This window comes from Scardinius erythrophthalmus, assembly GCF_964197995.2.
Source record: "Scardinius erythrophthalmus genome assembly, chromosome: 4".
Taxonomy (NCBI): Eukaryota; Metazoa; Chordata; class Actinopteri; order Cypriniformes; family Leuciscidae; genus Scardinius; species Scardinius erythrophthalmus.
This window is the reverse complement of record NC_138224.1, coordinates 6,322,540-6,340,488: the sequence shown is the minus strand read 5'-3', so window position 1 is coordinate 6,340,488 and position 17,949 is coordinate 6,322,540. Positions and strand designations below refer to the sequence as shown.

The window sequence follows — 17,949 nt, the reverse complement described above, 5'->3', positions numbered from 1 at the left end:
TATCAAACCTGGCCCACACATGCCCTGATAAGCTTGCATCTTTGGAGAATGCCAACTGTATAGGAATACCCTGCACATCTGAAAGGCTTCCTTCTTCTTTCATTTTTGTTGATGTCAAAAGCCACGCCTGCAGACAAGACCGCCTCATGCTTTCTGCACATCTGTCCGCCTCTCTCTTGCCCTTTCCGTCTCTCCGATGGTTAATTGTTAAAGCCATATGTGTGAGATAAAAGGTGTGGTTTATGAGTCAGCCCATTAGGCTCATTACGCTCAGCTTGCACCGTCTGCGGAGTGTTGTCGTGGGAGGAGCCGCGTCTTAATGATGGAAAACGGCATAAGTGTCTTTTACCAAATCCAACATCTGGATGCCAGCCACCCGCATCTGGAGGAAGCTGGAAGAATGAGCAGATCTCTGTGTATGGCTGATTATATCCTAAATCCCATAATAACTTTGCTTTTTTAGGAGCCGGTGCTTTAAATATTTTGGTAAAGTGAGTTTGTGTTGCGTGATTATGTGTTGCTCCTTTTTCGAATTTGATAATTACAGAGTTGTGGGGTCATGGTGTGTGCAGATCCCAGAAGAAGTGCTCCGAGGTTGCTCTTTTATAGCTGAGGAGAGATAAAGTTCTCGGATACGCTATATATAAGTGACTCGGTCTTGATTATTTTCCTAAAAGTCCGTAGGAGAAATAAATAGACACACACAGACGAGACAGTTGTTGACATACAGTAAAAGTACAGAGGTATAAAATGACTGCGTGTGCTGATATTTTTTACTTTGATTAAAAAAGTTTGGGATCTTTTGTTCAGCAGGACTTCCAATGGGCATAATGAAAAGTGTGTATATGTTTGTGTGTGTGAGTGTCTCATTAGGGCCTTTGTCAGCCTGCTAGCTATAGCAGCAGTCATTATGCACTACAGAGTGTCAGCGCGTGCTGAATTGAGTGTGTTGTTGGCGAGAGAAGGCTATTGATAAGCATTGATCTTGCCGTATGACTTGGGCTCTAGACTGTTAATGGGAGAAGAGGGTCCTAACCACATTTGGCTATTGTTTCTGCCCGTTACCATGACGATGGGAAGATTTTTTCATCTGTGACAGAATGAACAATGAAACCAATGAAGGGTTACGAATGTCTAAGAAACACACACACATGCAAAAGACACAATTAGCTGAACTTACACACCATGATTGGAACGTCTCATTGATGCTCCACTCATATCAAATATCACAGCAGCGATTTCTCTTCTTGACTCTTCTTAGATCCTGGTTTGCTTTTGTGTTCTTTGGGTGAATCTCACAAAACTTGTTAAATACATGTCTGGGTCATATTTAACCATAACATAAAAAAAAAAGGAAATTATATTTTGGCAAAAGGAAAATAGTTTTACCATTCACCACCAATTCTCATTATAATGCAAAAAATCTCTTATTATCATATTATTATTATAATTTATAAATATAATTTATATTATTATTATATTATTATAATTTATTATAAATTATTGCCGAATATTATAAATAATCTAAATGGCAAAGTATATACTATAATTAGTGCTGTTAAATCAATTAATCGCGATTAATCGCATCTAACATAAAAGTTTGTAAATACTTAACTGTATATTTACATGTATGTATATATATATATATATATATATATATATACATACATACATACACACGCACATATATTTACAAACGTTTATGTTAGATGCGATTAATCACGATTAATCGCTTTGACAGCACTAATATAATATGATATAATATATATATATATATATTATAGTTATTATATTATATTTATATACAGTATATACAAAATTACAATTGAAATTTATATTAAAGTATTTATTGTACATAATTTGATTTAATAATGGGGTGATGGGGGAGGGGGGATTCTAAACAAGAAAATAAAGTCACATTGCAAAATATAATTTCTTTTTTTTATTCCTTTTAATTTTTGGTTCTGAAATACGACCTACACTTTTCTTTGTGAAATTCAGCGCTGCAGGTACAGTTTTTTACAATCAGACTAAGCAAGTCTGGGGATTTGTTCAGAATTAATTACGTTCTTTAAAAGAGCTAAAGTGAATTATGGTTTTTAATAAGGACGACGGTTTGACTGTGCATGCCTATGCTTTCAGGAGAGGTGTGTATTTATACAGACTTCTCCTGATTATTGTGTAAAAATGGCCGTTAATAGCCATATAAGAGTTATCTATCACTATCCACTAGTTCTAAACAAGCATACTTGTCTTAAACACTCACATTTATATATGTGCATAAGAGGTTGATTTGTTCCAGCAATACTTGATAGCTCATCCTGTTCATTGATTAAAACATATTTATCAGTGCTGCAGGCCAAAGGAAAGAGAGAGGACCAAAGAGAACATTAGACAGAGACAAAGAAAAGAGTGAACTCGAGTGAGAAAATATGCGACGGCGGAGAAATACCACATTTCACGGGGTGTAAGCGATCACCATGGAAACAGCGGCATGTATTATGTGTGTTTTGGGGGGATGGGGTGTGAGAGTGTAAACAGGTGTTCACACGTGTGTGTGTGTGTGTGTGTGTGTGTGTGTGTGTGTGTGTGTGTGTGTGTGTGTGTGTGTGTGTGTGTGTGTGTGTGTGTGTGTTAGTGGTGTGGATGCTTTTCTTTTGTATGTTTGTAAGCATGTGGACATGAAGGCTCACTCCCTTGAATAATAAGATGATGGGTGGATACAGTGAGAATCCATAGCTATTAATAAAAAGTTTATTTATCCAGTTTAATCCCTCTTCTGCACTGAAATAAAATTAAGCAGTGAGCAATTGCATGGGGCCTGAAAAGACACATTACAGTTGATATGAGTGCAGAACGGATGTGAAAAAGAGAAAGCAAAACAGAAATCAAGAGGGCGTGTTGGGATAGAATCATTAAAAATTGGGTGTATAAGCATACACATATACCCAGCTTTTATGATTTTTTAACTTAATGCGCATTAACAAGATTATAGGTTACTATTTAAGTAAATGTATATTTTACCACCATTTCAAATTACTTTTTTTTTTTTTTTTTGCTTTTGAAATGTGCCACTTAAACAATATTGACTGTTTTCAAAAAGGTTTCCCCTGAACACTCCCCTCATCTGCCATTGGTTGGACAAACTGATAGTCCCTCCCCCAAACTAACGACCCATTGATTGAGCCATTTTAACATCCAAAAATATGTCTAATTTGAAAACATCACGTTAAACAGCAAATTTCTAAGAAGTTCTTGGAGTAACAAGGAGGCACCACCATTGCTTTTATTCGCCAGTTCAAGTAACGAAGACGTAATAATGAGTAAGCTTTAGATTTTAGACTGAATATTGGCAGTTACTTTGTCTTTTTTCGCTCCTCTTAACAAAAATATTTGAGAACACGGTAGAAGCATTTCATTCTGAATCCTGAATGAATCCGTGTTTTTGAACAAAACGGTTAAGTGAATGGTTCAATGACTCATTCATAAAGACTTTCCAACTATATAGTAGGTGAAAAACAGTATGTGACAAAAGAAGCATGTCCGAATTCACAGTACTCATAAAAGCAAAAAGTACCCGGATGACATACTTCTTCCAGCGAAATTCTAAAGCGTGTATACAATGGACAGTGAAGTGGCGTAACTGACGCTGGTAGGTCAAATGATAATGACAATATGGCGAATGTAGTATGTTCAGATTAGATTCACACTCATGCTATACAGAACATACTTTTTTAGCTGTTGTGAAGCAATTACTTATTCAAAATAAGTACCTACTCAAGAGAGTGTGCCATTTTGTAATCGTACGCAGCCAGTCAATTGTTTCGTTCCTGAATGAATCGTTTTTTGAACAAATTGGTTGAGTGACTGATTCAGTGACTCACTCATAAGTAACTTGTTTCATTCCTGAATGAATCGTTTTTGAACAAATTGGTTGAGTGACTGATTCAATGACTCAATCATAAGTATAACATAGTTTCATTCTTGAATGAATCAGCGTGTTTGAACTAACCGAACTGACAGTAAGTATAATGATAACTAAAGTTTAAAGACCAAAACTATAACGCAAACAGCACAGAGGAACAATATTGTTGGAATCACTTTCAGAACAATTTTTTGCAGCTGACGATAAAAACATTGACAGCCAATCAGAATCGACCTGACTTTAAAGTGCTTGAGCATTTTAGAGAGGTAGACATAACTGCAGTGCATACTTATAATAAACAGAATGTGTGTGTTTGTGACACTGTTGAAGGTCCTGGTATGATCTGCATCGAGTGTGACTCTTCTTGGTTTGACTAATGTCACCCCCACCCCCCCAGGCTATTTTAAGATCTCACTGTTGCATAGTCCTCTTCCAGTCTGTAATTTTGTGGTATGTGTATGTGTGTGTGTGTATTTCAGTTACTTTAAAACCATACCATTTTGCTTTGAGAAAATGGAAGAGGAACTTTAGAAGTAACATGGATGCTATTTAGTGAACAGATCGTATTGCACGTGGAAGTGTGTGTGTGTGTGTGTGTGTGTTTGAGTGAATAATAGTGCTGTATAGAGCGTCTCACTCACAGCATAAGTGCAAAGCCTGGACAAAGTCTGATTATTAAGAAGTATCAATGCAGTTGCTGTTCACTTTTCTAATTCACATTTTTAGTACATTTTCAAAAGTACGCCCTTAGTCGTGACATGAAGACATCCCATAAGTGTACTTCCTTTTCATGTTCCCATGGCAACAGTTCCAGCGGCCCTTAGTGGGCTTTTTGGTAAGATGTAGCGGGTGATTTACGGGCCTGGTTTTCTGAGCATGCTCCAAATAGTAACACAAGACAAAGAGCCAAAACAGTGCGAAACACTGCTCACTCAGACAGCAGTTCACTGCTCCATACTCAGTGCTCATTCACATACATAAAGCTGATTGTTCTCTGGTTTTGTCTCATAAAAGCAGCCATTGTTTAAAATCATCTAAAAGACACAGGTTTATTTCATGGAGTGTTAAATATGAGCACTATTCTGTTTTGTGGATCCTTTATTTGTTGTCAATGGGCTTTCACAATTATGACTTTTCCGCTGAGGATGAATTCTACTGAGGATTAATACAAATTATTGTGATTAATCATTTATTGTCTTTTTGTTCATGCCATTTAAATGTATGATATGAAATGTATAAAGTCTCATAATCAAACATTTGCAATCAAATATTGCACTGGGTAGCCTATTACTTTTTTTTTTTTAAATAAACTGAAATTAAAATATTAATAAATATCACAATGATTCATGCCATTTACATCTATGATTTGAAATGTATAAATTATCATAATCAAACATTTGCAAATAAATATTACACTGGGTACAATTACATATTTTTTTAAAATAAACTGAAATTTAACTATTAAAATATTTATAAATATTACAACATTTATACTTTCCATTCACTCTGTTGATTTTTGGAACCTAGCCAGCCTAAATATGATAGTAAATGATTATTATTATTAATACAATTTCGAATATTATTTTTTAAATGAAATGTTCATTAATATTTTCTGTAATGATTTTAGTAAAAATAACAATTATTATGATTTTTATTATTATTATATTTGGAATATTATTGTTTAAATGATATTGTTATTTTTATTAATGTTGTTTTAAATTTGTGTTAATAATATTTGTATTATTATTTTTTAAGTGATATTATTTTCATTAATATTGTTTATAATAATAATGATGTTTAAATGATATTGTCATTTTATTAATATTAACAAACTTTTGTGACGTAGCATTTCATTAGTATTACACAGTGCCTGTAACGGCCAAATATATTTGGGATGCTTGTGAACTAAAGTCAGCCTAGAGCATTTTGGGTTCACAATGCGTGTTAAAAGTGAAAAGAGTCAAAAGGAGCTGCACATCTTCTGTAATGGAGTTTTGGGCAATCAAAAAAACCATGCTGCTGTAGATTTCAGGCTATACGTGTTTGGAATGTAAAGTGCAGAACAAATCGCAAAAAGATCACATATCGCCATATATAATTGATAACACAGTAAAGAACAACAGCTGTAACATTTGTCAAGGTGAGCAGAGCACCAGAGGGAGAGGAGATTCAGACTGGAAAATACTTGAACCGCACTTGTAATTTGGAGGTTGTCTGATTTAATGAAGCTAATTAAAGGTGTAAGTGGGTGATCTAATCAAAGCGCACTCTAAACAGAAGGACTGTGGATGTGAGAGGCCCATCAGTCTGACCCCCCCGTGCTGAGCAGTAATGGTACGCTCCAGTGTAATGGACTCGACCGCATGGTCTCTGGGGTGGGATCGGTCGGTGAGCACATTATTTGGGTTGCTCTATCGTTTCCTCTTTTCCTCATGCCACTCTCAGTCTAAAACATTCATGAGGTTCCTCGGGTCAAATCAGTACCAGTCTCGTGCAGTTAGACCGTGACTAATAGCATAAGCCCGCCCACTTAGACAGGAAGACAACATCAGACACACATGAAAAGCTTGCAGCCAACTACAGTCTAGGTGCCGCTTTACAGTAAAACGAGTTGTCTGCATAAAAATGTGTGATAAAAGAATAAAAAAGATTGCAATACATGCTTGCGAGGATTGTAAACGTGTGCATGCTGTAGCCTCTCATTACAGTGTGGTGAAGAAGACTGTGTATTATGGCCATACATTGAGTCATGTTTTGACACTGCAGAAGGAAGAGAGCTGGTTTTAAACAGCTCAGAGGTGATGATTGAAGTCACGCTGTGGCTGAAGTGTTGTAGTGTCATTTGTCTTCTGAGCAGACGGCTGTTTGCTTCTCCATATCTAACCGTACATTAGACCTCCACTGGTTCCTGCTGATTATAGATCTTCTGCTGCTCTGAATGGAGCAGTCTCAGTTAACAGGGGGTTTAGCTTCAGATTTGGACACTGTGGGTTTGAATTTAATCAGTTTCTATTTGTTGTTTTTCTGTCCTGCAGCCTCTGTTTGCTTATCTGCTATTCTCCTTCTTCTCCTCCTCCTTCTTCTTTAAGGGTGTGTCATGCAGAATTAGAGGTTTGTGGTGGAAGCGTGTTTGAGAGAGGAGAAACTCTGACCTAGCAGCTATAAATAGAGCCTGGCTTGCTTCACAAAGAGAGTTAGAATATATACTACACTATACAGTAAGTGTTCCTGTCTGAATTCAGTTTTTAATTATCTTTTGGACATGCTAGTCACTTACAATGATCCAGCTCTGTCAAACGATGAATAGGAATGATGAAGCATGTTGGAAAAAGCTTAGGTACACTGGAAAAATAAAAAAATGTACAGTTGTTACCTTAAACGTACAGTATGGCATTTTCGCCACTAGGGGTCGCTAACCTATTTACAATAACAAAGGCGTAGTTTGATGACGCAACATTTGCTAAGAATTATGGATCTTGTCGTCAACGTCAAGCCGACCGATCTAATAATGTTTATGGATGAGTGAATACATCGATGTTTTTATCATGACTGTGATATGAAGCAGTTCGGGATTGCTAAGAGACAGATCAGCTCCACACGCGACGCGAGTCCCGCGGATACAAAAGGAATATGGACATTTCATTCTACCGAACTACACGCAAGTGCAGAATTACTAGTCACAGGTCAGTTTATTAGACAAATTAAACTTGTGAGGTAACGCAGCGCTGTTTCACCTGGTCTAACATTACACTAGCACACTAAACTGCATTTGAATGTGTTGAAATTTATGTGTTAGTTTGTCTGTTTGAGACTAGCAGTAAGCTAGATCAACATTAGAATAACATACAGATCATATTCTAACATTTTATCATTGTTGAAACATTGATTAGTTTTATGTAAATGTGCTCACCTGTTTAATAAAGTACATGTAGGAGCGGTCGAAGTCTCGGACGTGGAGCTCTCGTTTATATACTGTCTATGGGAGCTCTCGGCATCTCGAAAACACCGCGCATATATTGATTCTCGTTTTAGTTCTCCTTTTTTATCCAAAGTCTGCTTGCCACGGTCCATAATGTTTGAACGAAACAACAACAGCGTGCAGATAGACATTGCGAACTACAAAGTTGTCCGTGTCAGTCGCTTTGGTTACTATCAGACGGCTCTGGTTCATTGCTCTGGTTGCCATGGCAGCACGAGCGGAAACCAGGGACAACGCGGATATGACGGAATTGGCTGCGACAAAACGGAAATAAAGAAACGGGATGTTTCTCGAATTAAATTACAAATTTCTCCTGGTTTGAAAGTTGTTGGAAACAGTCGGGATAATGTACACAAAATACAATACGGAATAATAAAACACAACTGAAAAAAATATATAACATAGATATAGTGATTTTTGCTATTTTTAAAGCAAAAAAGTTACATATTGTGCCTTTAATGTCAGCGTGATCTTTGTTGTTTACAACCCATTTTGCTTCTTGCGACATATTTTTGAGTGAAACAAGAAAAAATGTAGGATGGGACTTGATTTTATCCATCAGGAAGTGATTGGATAGTGAAAAATAGCCATTACAAGCTATTTGACAAATGGTTAATCCAACAGAATCAACTGTAAGTGACATCAACATTAAAAGAGAGTCGTTTCAGAGGATTATTATATTTTATTATTTTATGTGATTATAGAATTGTATTATTATTATTTAATTAATTCATTAATTAATTAAATAAAATGATTTTTTTGTTTTTGTTTTTTTGTTTAAAGAGCTATATCTATTTGACCTGACTCTTACATTTTTCGGGTGTTAGGTTGTTTCTGTCATATTAAACATAATTTTTGACTTGAATAAAATAAGTTAATTTAGATGTTACCACGTATGAAATTCAGCAGCCATCTATCCACACTGAAATCCAATCCATCATGTGGGGAAGGAGACAAAATGTAGATCTCTTTAATGACAGAACATCCTTAAAGGAAGACTAAATGCTTTTTAATGCCTATGGGGCCCATGCTCTTCTAACACACCACAACATTATACAGCTCAGTTAGATGCTTTTATTTTAATTGCCGAGTCTAGTTTTGAGAGATGTATTTACATTTTGAAGCTATTTTCTGAACATCCATTTAAAGTGATTTATTCCATTTCTGCCTCATTTTTAATCTGTAAAAGCCACTGAGGTGGGCGGTATACATGTTAGGCAAGCAAATTTGGTGAGAGATGGATATGTTTGGAGAGAGGCATATTGATTAAAGGGTCACATTCATGCACTCCACTCTCTAAAACTTATGGTGCGTAAACACTTCAGAGAGTTTATCAGATACCTCATTTTTGCTTCAAAGAGCTTAAGTATCCATCATTTTATTTCCCAGAGTCCCTGGTATAAACAAACGTCTGCCATCTGCCAGGTTTGCAGCTTGATGTCACCCGGAGTGTTGTCAGATGTGGTTAGCTGTTGTGTTTCCCAACAAAATTGTCCACAATGACCTGAAATCAAAAGTAGTTACAGAGAGGAGAAGTTACATCAGAATAAGAAAGAGAGAATGCAATACCAAAGTTCATGTCTCAAGTCTCAAAAATGACTTTTTTTCCCCCCGAAACCACATGACTTTGTTTTTCTGTGGAAAACCGAGCAAATTAAGCTAACGAATCAGAATTTTTGGATGAAACAGTGAAGTGAATGAATCAGTAATCGAATATTAAATTTGCTGCGTCTCCAAGCAATGTTTCTGAATGTTTCAGAGTTTTGAAATAAAACAGTTAAGTGATTGATTCAATATTTGGATATTAGATTTGCCATATTTCCAAGCAAAAGTTGGTAGTATGGTAGTTGGTTTCTGAATGAATCTACGTTTTTGAAGGAATTTGTTAAGCTAATGATTCAATGATTCACTCAGCCACGTGTTTCATTTCTGAACGATTCAGTGTTTTTGAAGCAAATGATTCAGTGATTCACTTGTAGAGAGTCTACAATCATGCATTCTTTTATGTCAATGAAAAACTTCTCCTCTGCCGTAGATTTCACATCTTGAGGCACCATATTTACATGTGATTCTATTATCATATTTAGTTGTGTGTTTGGGTGAACTAGGTGGGTGAACACTCTTCAAAGCTTTGTGTGAGAAGCACAAGTCTTTGATCACTATACAGATAAAATGAAGCTTCTGAGCTCTTGCAGTTGAAATGACAACGTCTGTAGACAAGTGTCTGTTTCCTATTCTCCAAACTCCAGGATGTCTTTGTTCCTATGGGAATGCTTTGGCTGTAGTTGGGATATGACAATGACTACAGGCCGCATTTCAACTATCTTTTTCTTTTTTTTCCCCCTCTCTCTTCTCTTTAGCTGACACAAGCACTTCCTTCCGTCTTCGAGACTAACTAATTACCCACATGGGCACACAGAGCGGTGCTTAGCGTTGGCCTGGAAACGCTCTTGACAACCCGCCGATGATTTTAAGCTTTATTGCATCATCAATGATGTCAGAAAGTATAATCATTCTTAACCTCAGGATCTATACGAGACTCCCGTGGACATTACACAGCAAAGTCCAGAGGGAAAGGTTTCAAATGTGGGAAGTCATATCGTAGTCTTTCTTGAAAGGTGAGAGGTTCGGCTGATTGGATCGATAATAATTGCATATGCAGAACACAAAAGGTCACCTATGTTGTCTTATTGTTATTTTATGAGGTCAGCGTGTGTTTGGAAAACTCTCGTCATTATCTGTGTGTGTGGTCTGTGACTGTGAGGGAATGCACTGTATTGTTTGACTGTCTCTTGTGTTTTGTTTTGATGGATGGAGCCTTTGAGTGGCAGATGGCTCTCCAGCCTGCAGACGTGTTATCACACACCAGGGGGTCCACACACACAAACACAACAACACAACTCAGTGCATTAGACCACCAACATGTCCACTTCTTTAACTGAGGGGAGGGTTTTCCCCTTTTCATTTACTATATATGGCGCTTTCCACAAGCAGGGTACAAAATAAAGCTATGATTTTTTTTGGTCAAGTGTGTATTTTTTGTGGCACTGGCATCACCAATGACTGTTTACTTATTTTTTTTATAGGGAACAAATTACACTCTACAGCTTTAACATTCAAAAAATGTTGTTTGTTCACCTCATAGATATTTTATGAGCTGTGTTAGTTTCTCTTTCAAGGCTGTTGTACCTTTCAAAATGTACCTTTTTCTGTGGGATTTCATTATTTTCAAGAAATAAACCTAAATATAAACATGAAATAAATAAAAACATCAAAATGGGTCGCAAATTTAGCCTATGCTAAACTCACTGGGGCTATGTAATTTGGGATCAAATAAAATATTAAAATGAAATGAAATAAAAATATTCAACAAATAAAATAAAATTATAAAATATCAATATTCAAATACATTTAATATTTATTTATATAATACTTTTTTGTGTAAAGTATTAAACATTTAAATGTATTAAGAAAAAAAAACGAGACGGTATTTACTAAGTGTATTTAATAATAGTTTATTTTGTATTTACTATAAGTAAATTTACTATGCATTGAATTTGACACACACACAAAAAATCTCATACCATATTAAACATGCCATTTTAAAGGGATAGTTCACCTAAAATTAAAATTCTCTCATTAATTACCCGACTTTCGTTCATCTTCGGAACACAAATGAAGATATGAAATAATAAAATCTGAGCCAGTTCTTCACTCTTCCATTGACAGCTAAGCAACTACCACTTTGACACTTTAAAAAGAGATCATAAAACTAATCCATATGAATTAGAAGGTTTAGCCCAAGAGACACAAAACATGATCGCTTTATGATGAACAGATTGAATTTAGGCTTTTGTTCACATATAAACATATGTGCTTTATTCGAGAACAAACCTCATTGGTTCCTACAGAAGCTCAAACGTGCTGCGTAACACAAGAATGAAGTTTTAAAATCACTTTATGAACTGTTTGAAGTGTCAAAGTGATAGTTACGCAGCTGTTGGAGGGAAATAAATCGCTTAATTTGCGTTTCGAAGGTGAACGAAACGGCATGGGGGTGAGTAAATGATGACAGAAATGACATTTTTGGGTGAACTGTCCCTTTAATTACAGTGCATGTATAGTATAATAAGGAATCAGTGTGTTTGTGTTGCTGATGCTGATTCAGCTTAGATGGTCAAGATCTGGATCTGGGCAGCCAAACTCAGTCATTAGCCATCAATTCGTCTGATTATGATCTGCTTCTTACTATCATTGCCATCTTGTTTGTCTGTGAGAGAGTATCTGATTGAGTATCAGAGTTTGCAGGTCACCTTTAAATCTGATAGCATCTTGACAGTGAGTTAGGGCTGAACTTAAGTCTGAATTACTGCATGTGTTTTTGAATAATCTTTGAATCTTTGTTTTGCGTAACGTTGTTGTTTTTGGCCTAGAGTTGCAGGACAGATGACACCTGCAATGCAGATCGAAACAGCAGAGGAAAATATTAGCAGCAAATATATGAATACGAAAGTGCTTTCTGTGACATCCGTATCCCGTTGTTTGTGAGTTTGAAGGACGTGAAGCCATTTTTCTCTGCCTGTCTTCAAGGTGACACGTTTGTCGGCTGGTTTCAGATGTAATGTGATCTGAGGGACAATATGGACGGATGGAGACGCAGAGGGAAGAACGAGACGAATGAATAATGACGGCATGGGTCGGCCAAAGTGAAAGCGCGTGTACATTCATTTTGCACAATGACAGTAGTACAAAGATGAAGAGGGACAGAACAGGAAATAAAAGGATGCAGATTCATCCCGATTGTCTCAAGGAAGAGTTTGGATAATGAATTCAGCTCTCTCTGTGTGTGTGTGTGTGTGTGTGTGTGTGTGTGTATCCACATTGAGTATGCAATTAGAGTGCTGTGTCGGCATCACGACGCCAGGATGCTGACACGCTCATAAAAAGCCCCACAAACAACTCAAATACACGCACAGCAGAGGTCCGGTGAAGTATGATGTAGTTAGTAGTCATGTTCACGACTCTGGGTCGGCTTTTGCCAAAATTGTGGGGAACAAATATCCCCTCAAGGACAGTAAAACTTGTAATCACCTACAATGGAAGACAAGCAAACAGTCCCCATGAGGAAAACGCCTAAATAAACAGACTAAATAATGCCTTAATGGAGGTTTTCTGTGAAGGTTAGGGGATAAAAACATCATTAGCTCAGTATAAAACCAATAGAAATCAATGGAAAGTCCCCACTATGACAGAAAATAACAAACATGGGCTATTAGACTCCAATCTTTTTAGCTTTTTAGCTCTGATTCAACGTTCTTGACCTACAATCCTGGTTCCAGACACAGAGATGACCACTTTAACAGCACTCACGCACACACCAACTCACACACCCCTCTGATGAAATATAGTAGGAGAACATGACAAACACATCTTAACTTGTCTGACTAAGTGTATAGCCAGACATATGGGTGAAGACTCTCTTTATTTTGTGGTTTCTGACTTAATCAGTCATCTGAGGTGAAGGAAACACTTTGAATTTATATACAGACACCTTAAAGGGCTAGTTCACCCAAAACGAACATTCACCCTCATGTTTTTCCAGACCTGTATGACTTTCTTTCTTCTGTGGAACACATTTTTTTTTTTTTTTTGTCCAATGAAAGTCAATTATTGTTTTGGACTTTCATCATATGTTTGAAAATATGTTCTTTTGTGTTTCGCAGAAGGAAAGACATACACATTTGGAACGACATTAGGGTAAGTAAATGAGAATTTACATTTTTGGGTGAACTGTCCCTTTAAGAACAACTCTAACACAACACACACACTACATTTGTCTAGTAATTGTTTGCACTTTTCACATCTGTAAAAGTGGATTAGGCTGAACCTATCTGACAAAAGACCTTTATGCAACACACACGCACACACTCGAGCTCGTTCATTAAGTCATATGTGAATGGGAAAGATCATCCTGTGGTTGTCTGGGTGCAGTGAGTCAGAATATTTCATTTTGAGTTCCCACACACACTTCTGAATACTTCAGTAATGTGTTTTAAGTTGTTTGATCAGATTAAGAAAATATAAAATAGAACATTTCATTGCTGAACTTTCTGCAATGCTAATATATTCTTCATATTCTGCTGTCTTTTAAAGACTCTCATTGCCATCGTAGTAATTGTTATTGGAAAAATAACAAAATTATAATTAGAGAATGAAATGCTTGAGTGAAAGAGAAATGAGAAAATGCCAGCAAAGTTAATCAGAGAAAGTGGACAATCTGCTCTGATGTCCGTGTCTGGTGGGAAGCAAACACACACTTCCTCTCAGTCCATGTAAACACACACACATGCACACACACACACACACAGTGCTTATCAGTCGTTGATTAATGAAGTCACCCAAATACATTGTAAATATTGAACTCTTAGTGGAAAGCTAATTCAAACCATAATGAGATTGAAGCCTTGTCTCTTTACACAAGGAAAAAATTATTAATAAACTGGACTCTTGCAAAAAAGCAATGTACCATGAGGGTATCAGATGGTAAAAAAAATATATATATAGTATTTAGATGATACTCCAAGGTACATTAAAGGAGATAAAGGCATTTCCAATGGACATGTCCAAAAAACATGCCATTTCCATAGACCTAAAAGAAACCTAAAAACATGGCACTTCCATAGGCAAAAAAAAAAAAACATGTTATTTCCATGGGACAAGTCCAAGAAAAACATGGCGTTTCCATGAGAGAAGTCCAAAAAACATGGCATTTCCATTGGACATGTCCAAAAAATGGCATTTCCATGGGACGAGTAAAAAAAGGCAGTGCCATGGAACATGTCTAAGAAAAACATGGTATTTGCATGGTACATGCCCAAAAACAGCAACAACATGGCATTTCCATTGGACAAGTAAAAAAACAAAAAACAAAAAAAAAAAAAACATGGCATTTCCATGGGACATGTCCAAAACAACAAAACATTTTCATGGGACATGTCCAAACATGGTATTTCCATGGGAAATGCCCCACCCACTAAAACATGCCATTTCCATTGGACAAGAAAAACAAACAAAAAAAAAAACATGGCATTTCAATGGGACATGCCCTCCCAAAAAAAAAACCCATGGCTTTACTCACCTACCACAATAATGCAATGTGTTATAATTTTCATGCGCTTTTATTAATTAATCAGCATATCCATGTTAATTAAATTTCACTCTCAAATGATTGAGAGACCTAGTATTTTTGTTTTCTTTTGCTAATGGGAATTGGTTCAAAATGAAATAAAAATCTGGCTGTGTTTTTGTGCGTTGGCTGGGATTTGATGGCCTGCATTTGTCAAAATGGAGCCCTGTCATCTTTATTGACTAAAAACATCTTTTTTTATTACTGAATGTGATTTTATGAGTGAGTGCATTTTAGTTGTAGTCTGACTTATGGCTGTGTGTGCTCAGAGCGGTGATAAGGGAACTGATTTGTTTTAGAGTATGTTACGGGTAGATAGAAACAGATTAATCCTCCGGTATACCATAATCCTCGGCTGATGGATGGCTGCAGATATGCGACCATGTGATCATGGCTCGGAGGAAACCATCCTGCTGGGAATGAGCAGTGCAAGGTCATGTGTACAGCTGGGCTAGTTAATAATCCAAAGTTTTTATATGCTGCTATTTCTCTGTTTCAGGATCTATATATTAGTGCTGTTCATTGGCTGTAAACTGTGTTTAGAAGGCTAACGCATTCCTGCTTTGCTCATTTAGTTTTCTGATTTCCCTTAGGACTAAACAAGATCTCTGTGCCTCAGGTTCTTTAGTTTCCCGGCTCTCCGGAATAAAACATTGCCATTAGATCCTCATCCATCAGCAGTGAGACATTTCATCAATGTACAGCCTCAGATCTCCACAGTTTAATATTCATAAAGCTGGCCACTACATGGTTTGTCTCAAACAATGGCTAACTGTATGATGAAGCGGGTGAGCTGAAGGTCACGCAGCGGAGCGGAGAGTGGGGGGGGGGAGGGCAGGTGCTGTGCCACCGTCAGTGGTGTTGTCAGCATATGGCAAATTACAGCAGGTGTGTGACCAATGAACCACCAATTTAATAACAGCAAGATCCACATGGACGCAGGTGGGATAATTTTAGGAGATGTTCAACCCATATTCAACCCCAAACACACACACACTTTGTTTGCAGATCATTGTTTCTGGTTGTAATGAGTTAGCAGGCAAGATAAGTTCAGCATTTGAGGTCAGTGAGGTTTATTTTTTAAGAAATGAATACTTTTATTTTTTAGCAACTATGCATTAAATTGATCAGAGGTAACAGTGAAGATTTATAATGTTACAATTTATTCATTAAACAATCCTGAAAAAAAAAGTGTATCAGGGATTCCACAAAGCTATTAATCTGTTTTCAACATTGATAGTAATAAGAAATGTTTCTTGAGCAGCAAATCAGCATATTAGAATGATTTCTGAAGGATCATGTGACACTGAAGACTGGAGTAATGATGCTGAAAATTCCGCTTTGCATCACAGGAATAAATTGCATTTTAAAGTACATTGAAAGAGAAAAATTGTACTTTCCTTTGTTAAAGTTTTTGGCCTGTCCCTAAAACGACCCTTTTGACGTGAAGTATCATATATGACAGAATGAAAATTGAAAAAAAGTCTGTTTTTGGCTTCATAACCTGGAATCTGCACACTTTTTTCACACTAAAAAGAGAAAATCTGCTAAAATATTGAATAAACACAGACATAGATCAGGATGTGAAGAACTTGAATGACGGGTCTTTGAATTCTGCGGGCTAGTATTCCATGTGGGTATATTTATAACTATAAATGCACGATTATAAAGAAGGATTAGTTCCTCAGATGAGTGAGTGATAAACTGGCGTGCAGATTGCGAGGGATCTGAACGTTTCTAAAAGACCAATTAAATCACATCTCTCGCTATCTTTCGTGCGCTAATGACGACCCCTCAGGTTGTCGACCCTGCTGGTCCAAACCGTCTGTTTCTAGTCCAATAGCCTCTCTATTCCTCATTAACACATCGTCCTCTGTCACTCTGCTTTTCCTTTCATCCTTTCATTCCCAGCGGTCTCGGTTTCATTCGGATCCCTTACCTCGAGCCGGACCGAACAGTCAGACATCAGACGCTCTGAGAACGCTGTGCACTTACAGCCATTAACACACTTTTAAACAAAGTTCTCTTTGTGCGAAAACACATTTAACTCTTAACATAACACAAATACATGTTACAAGTCAAGATAGCGTTACATGAGTGCGAATAAACGAACGAATGCGGCTCTGCTACGGCAGCGTGGCACAGAGACTGCTTTCATAGGGCACCATTTCAGCAGAGCTGGTCATTAGCTTTCATCTAGTGTTATTTCAGCAGTGCCGGTCACTCTCTGCGGACTCGCTGCTGAGAGACAAACTGTAGAAAACTATTACTGTCAGTTCCAACATGGCAGAGCGTCTACAGGCATCAGCATGCTTAAATTATTCATTGCAACACACACTCTAGAGAAGTGTGTTGGAATTGAATGTATTGTTTATATGGAGATTTGTTGGATGGGTTTGCATTATTAAAGACATGCCCTTTAACTGAGGGCATCCATTCAGACAAATGTGTGTGTGTGTGTGTGTGTATTCAAGTGGGCAGATGAACACTACACTATCGATTCAACAAAAACCTGCCCTGTCAGGATTGGTTTCTTTTGCTTCCAGGCTCGTCTAACAGTCCATCTCTCTCTTTCTTTGTTTTCTTTGCAGTTATGAGGCGAAACCCGTTCGCGACGGAGGGCTGCTGTCGGAAAGGCTCCAGAAACGCCCTACAGGAGCTGTACAACCCCACACAGGTATCAGTTTGTCATTATATCTATGTAGAAATTACAGCGATACGCGGTGACAGTGTTTAAATAAGGTTATGGTGACAATGAGTTCATTTCATGTCAAGTCCATCCAGTCAACCTGTAAATGAAATTTTGCAGGAATTGATTGGATCTTGGAATAACACGCACCAGTGAATGGTTCAAAATAA

General features: G+C 37.1%; 1 protein-coding gene across 4 annotated transcripts in view; it reads left to right on the top strand.

Moving 5' to 3' along the window:
- chst11 (carbohydrate (chondroitin 4) sulfotransferase 11) overlaps positions 1-17,949 on the top strand; it is a 44,735-nt gene that overhangs the window by 4,598 nt on the left and 22,188 nt on the right. For 2 of the 4 annotated variants that reach the window (XM_081364403.1, XM_081364402.1), the window contains exon 2: positions 17,682-17,767. In XM_081364403.1, coding sequence (XP_081220529.1) covers positions 17,682-17,767 — 86 coding nt within the window. Of the gene's footprint in view, positions 1-10,264; positions 10,523-13,627; positions 13,662-17,681; positions 17,768-17,949 lie in introns of all 4 variants that reach the window. The other 2 variants (XM_081364404.1, XM_081364405.1) reach the window with 2 other exon arrangements.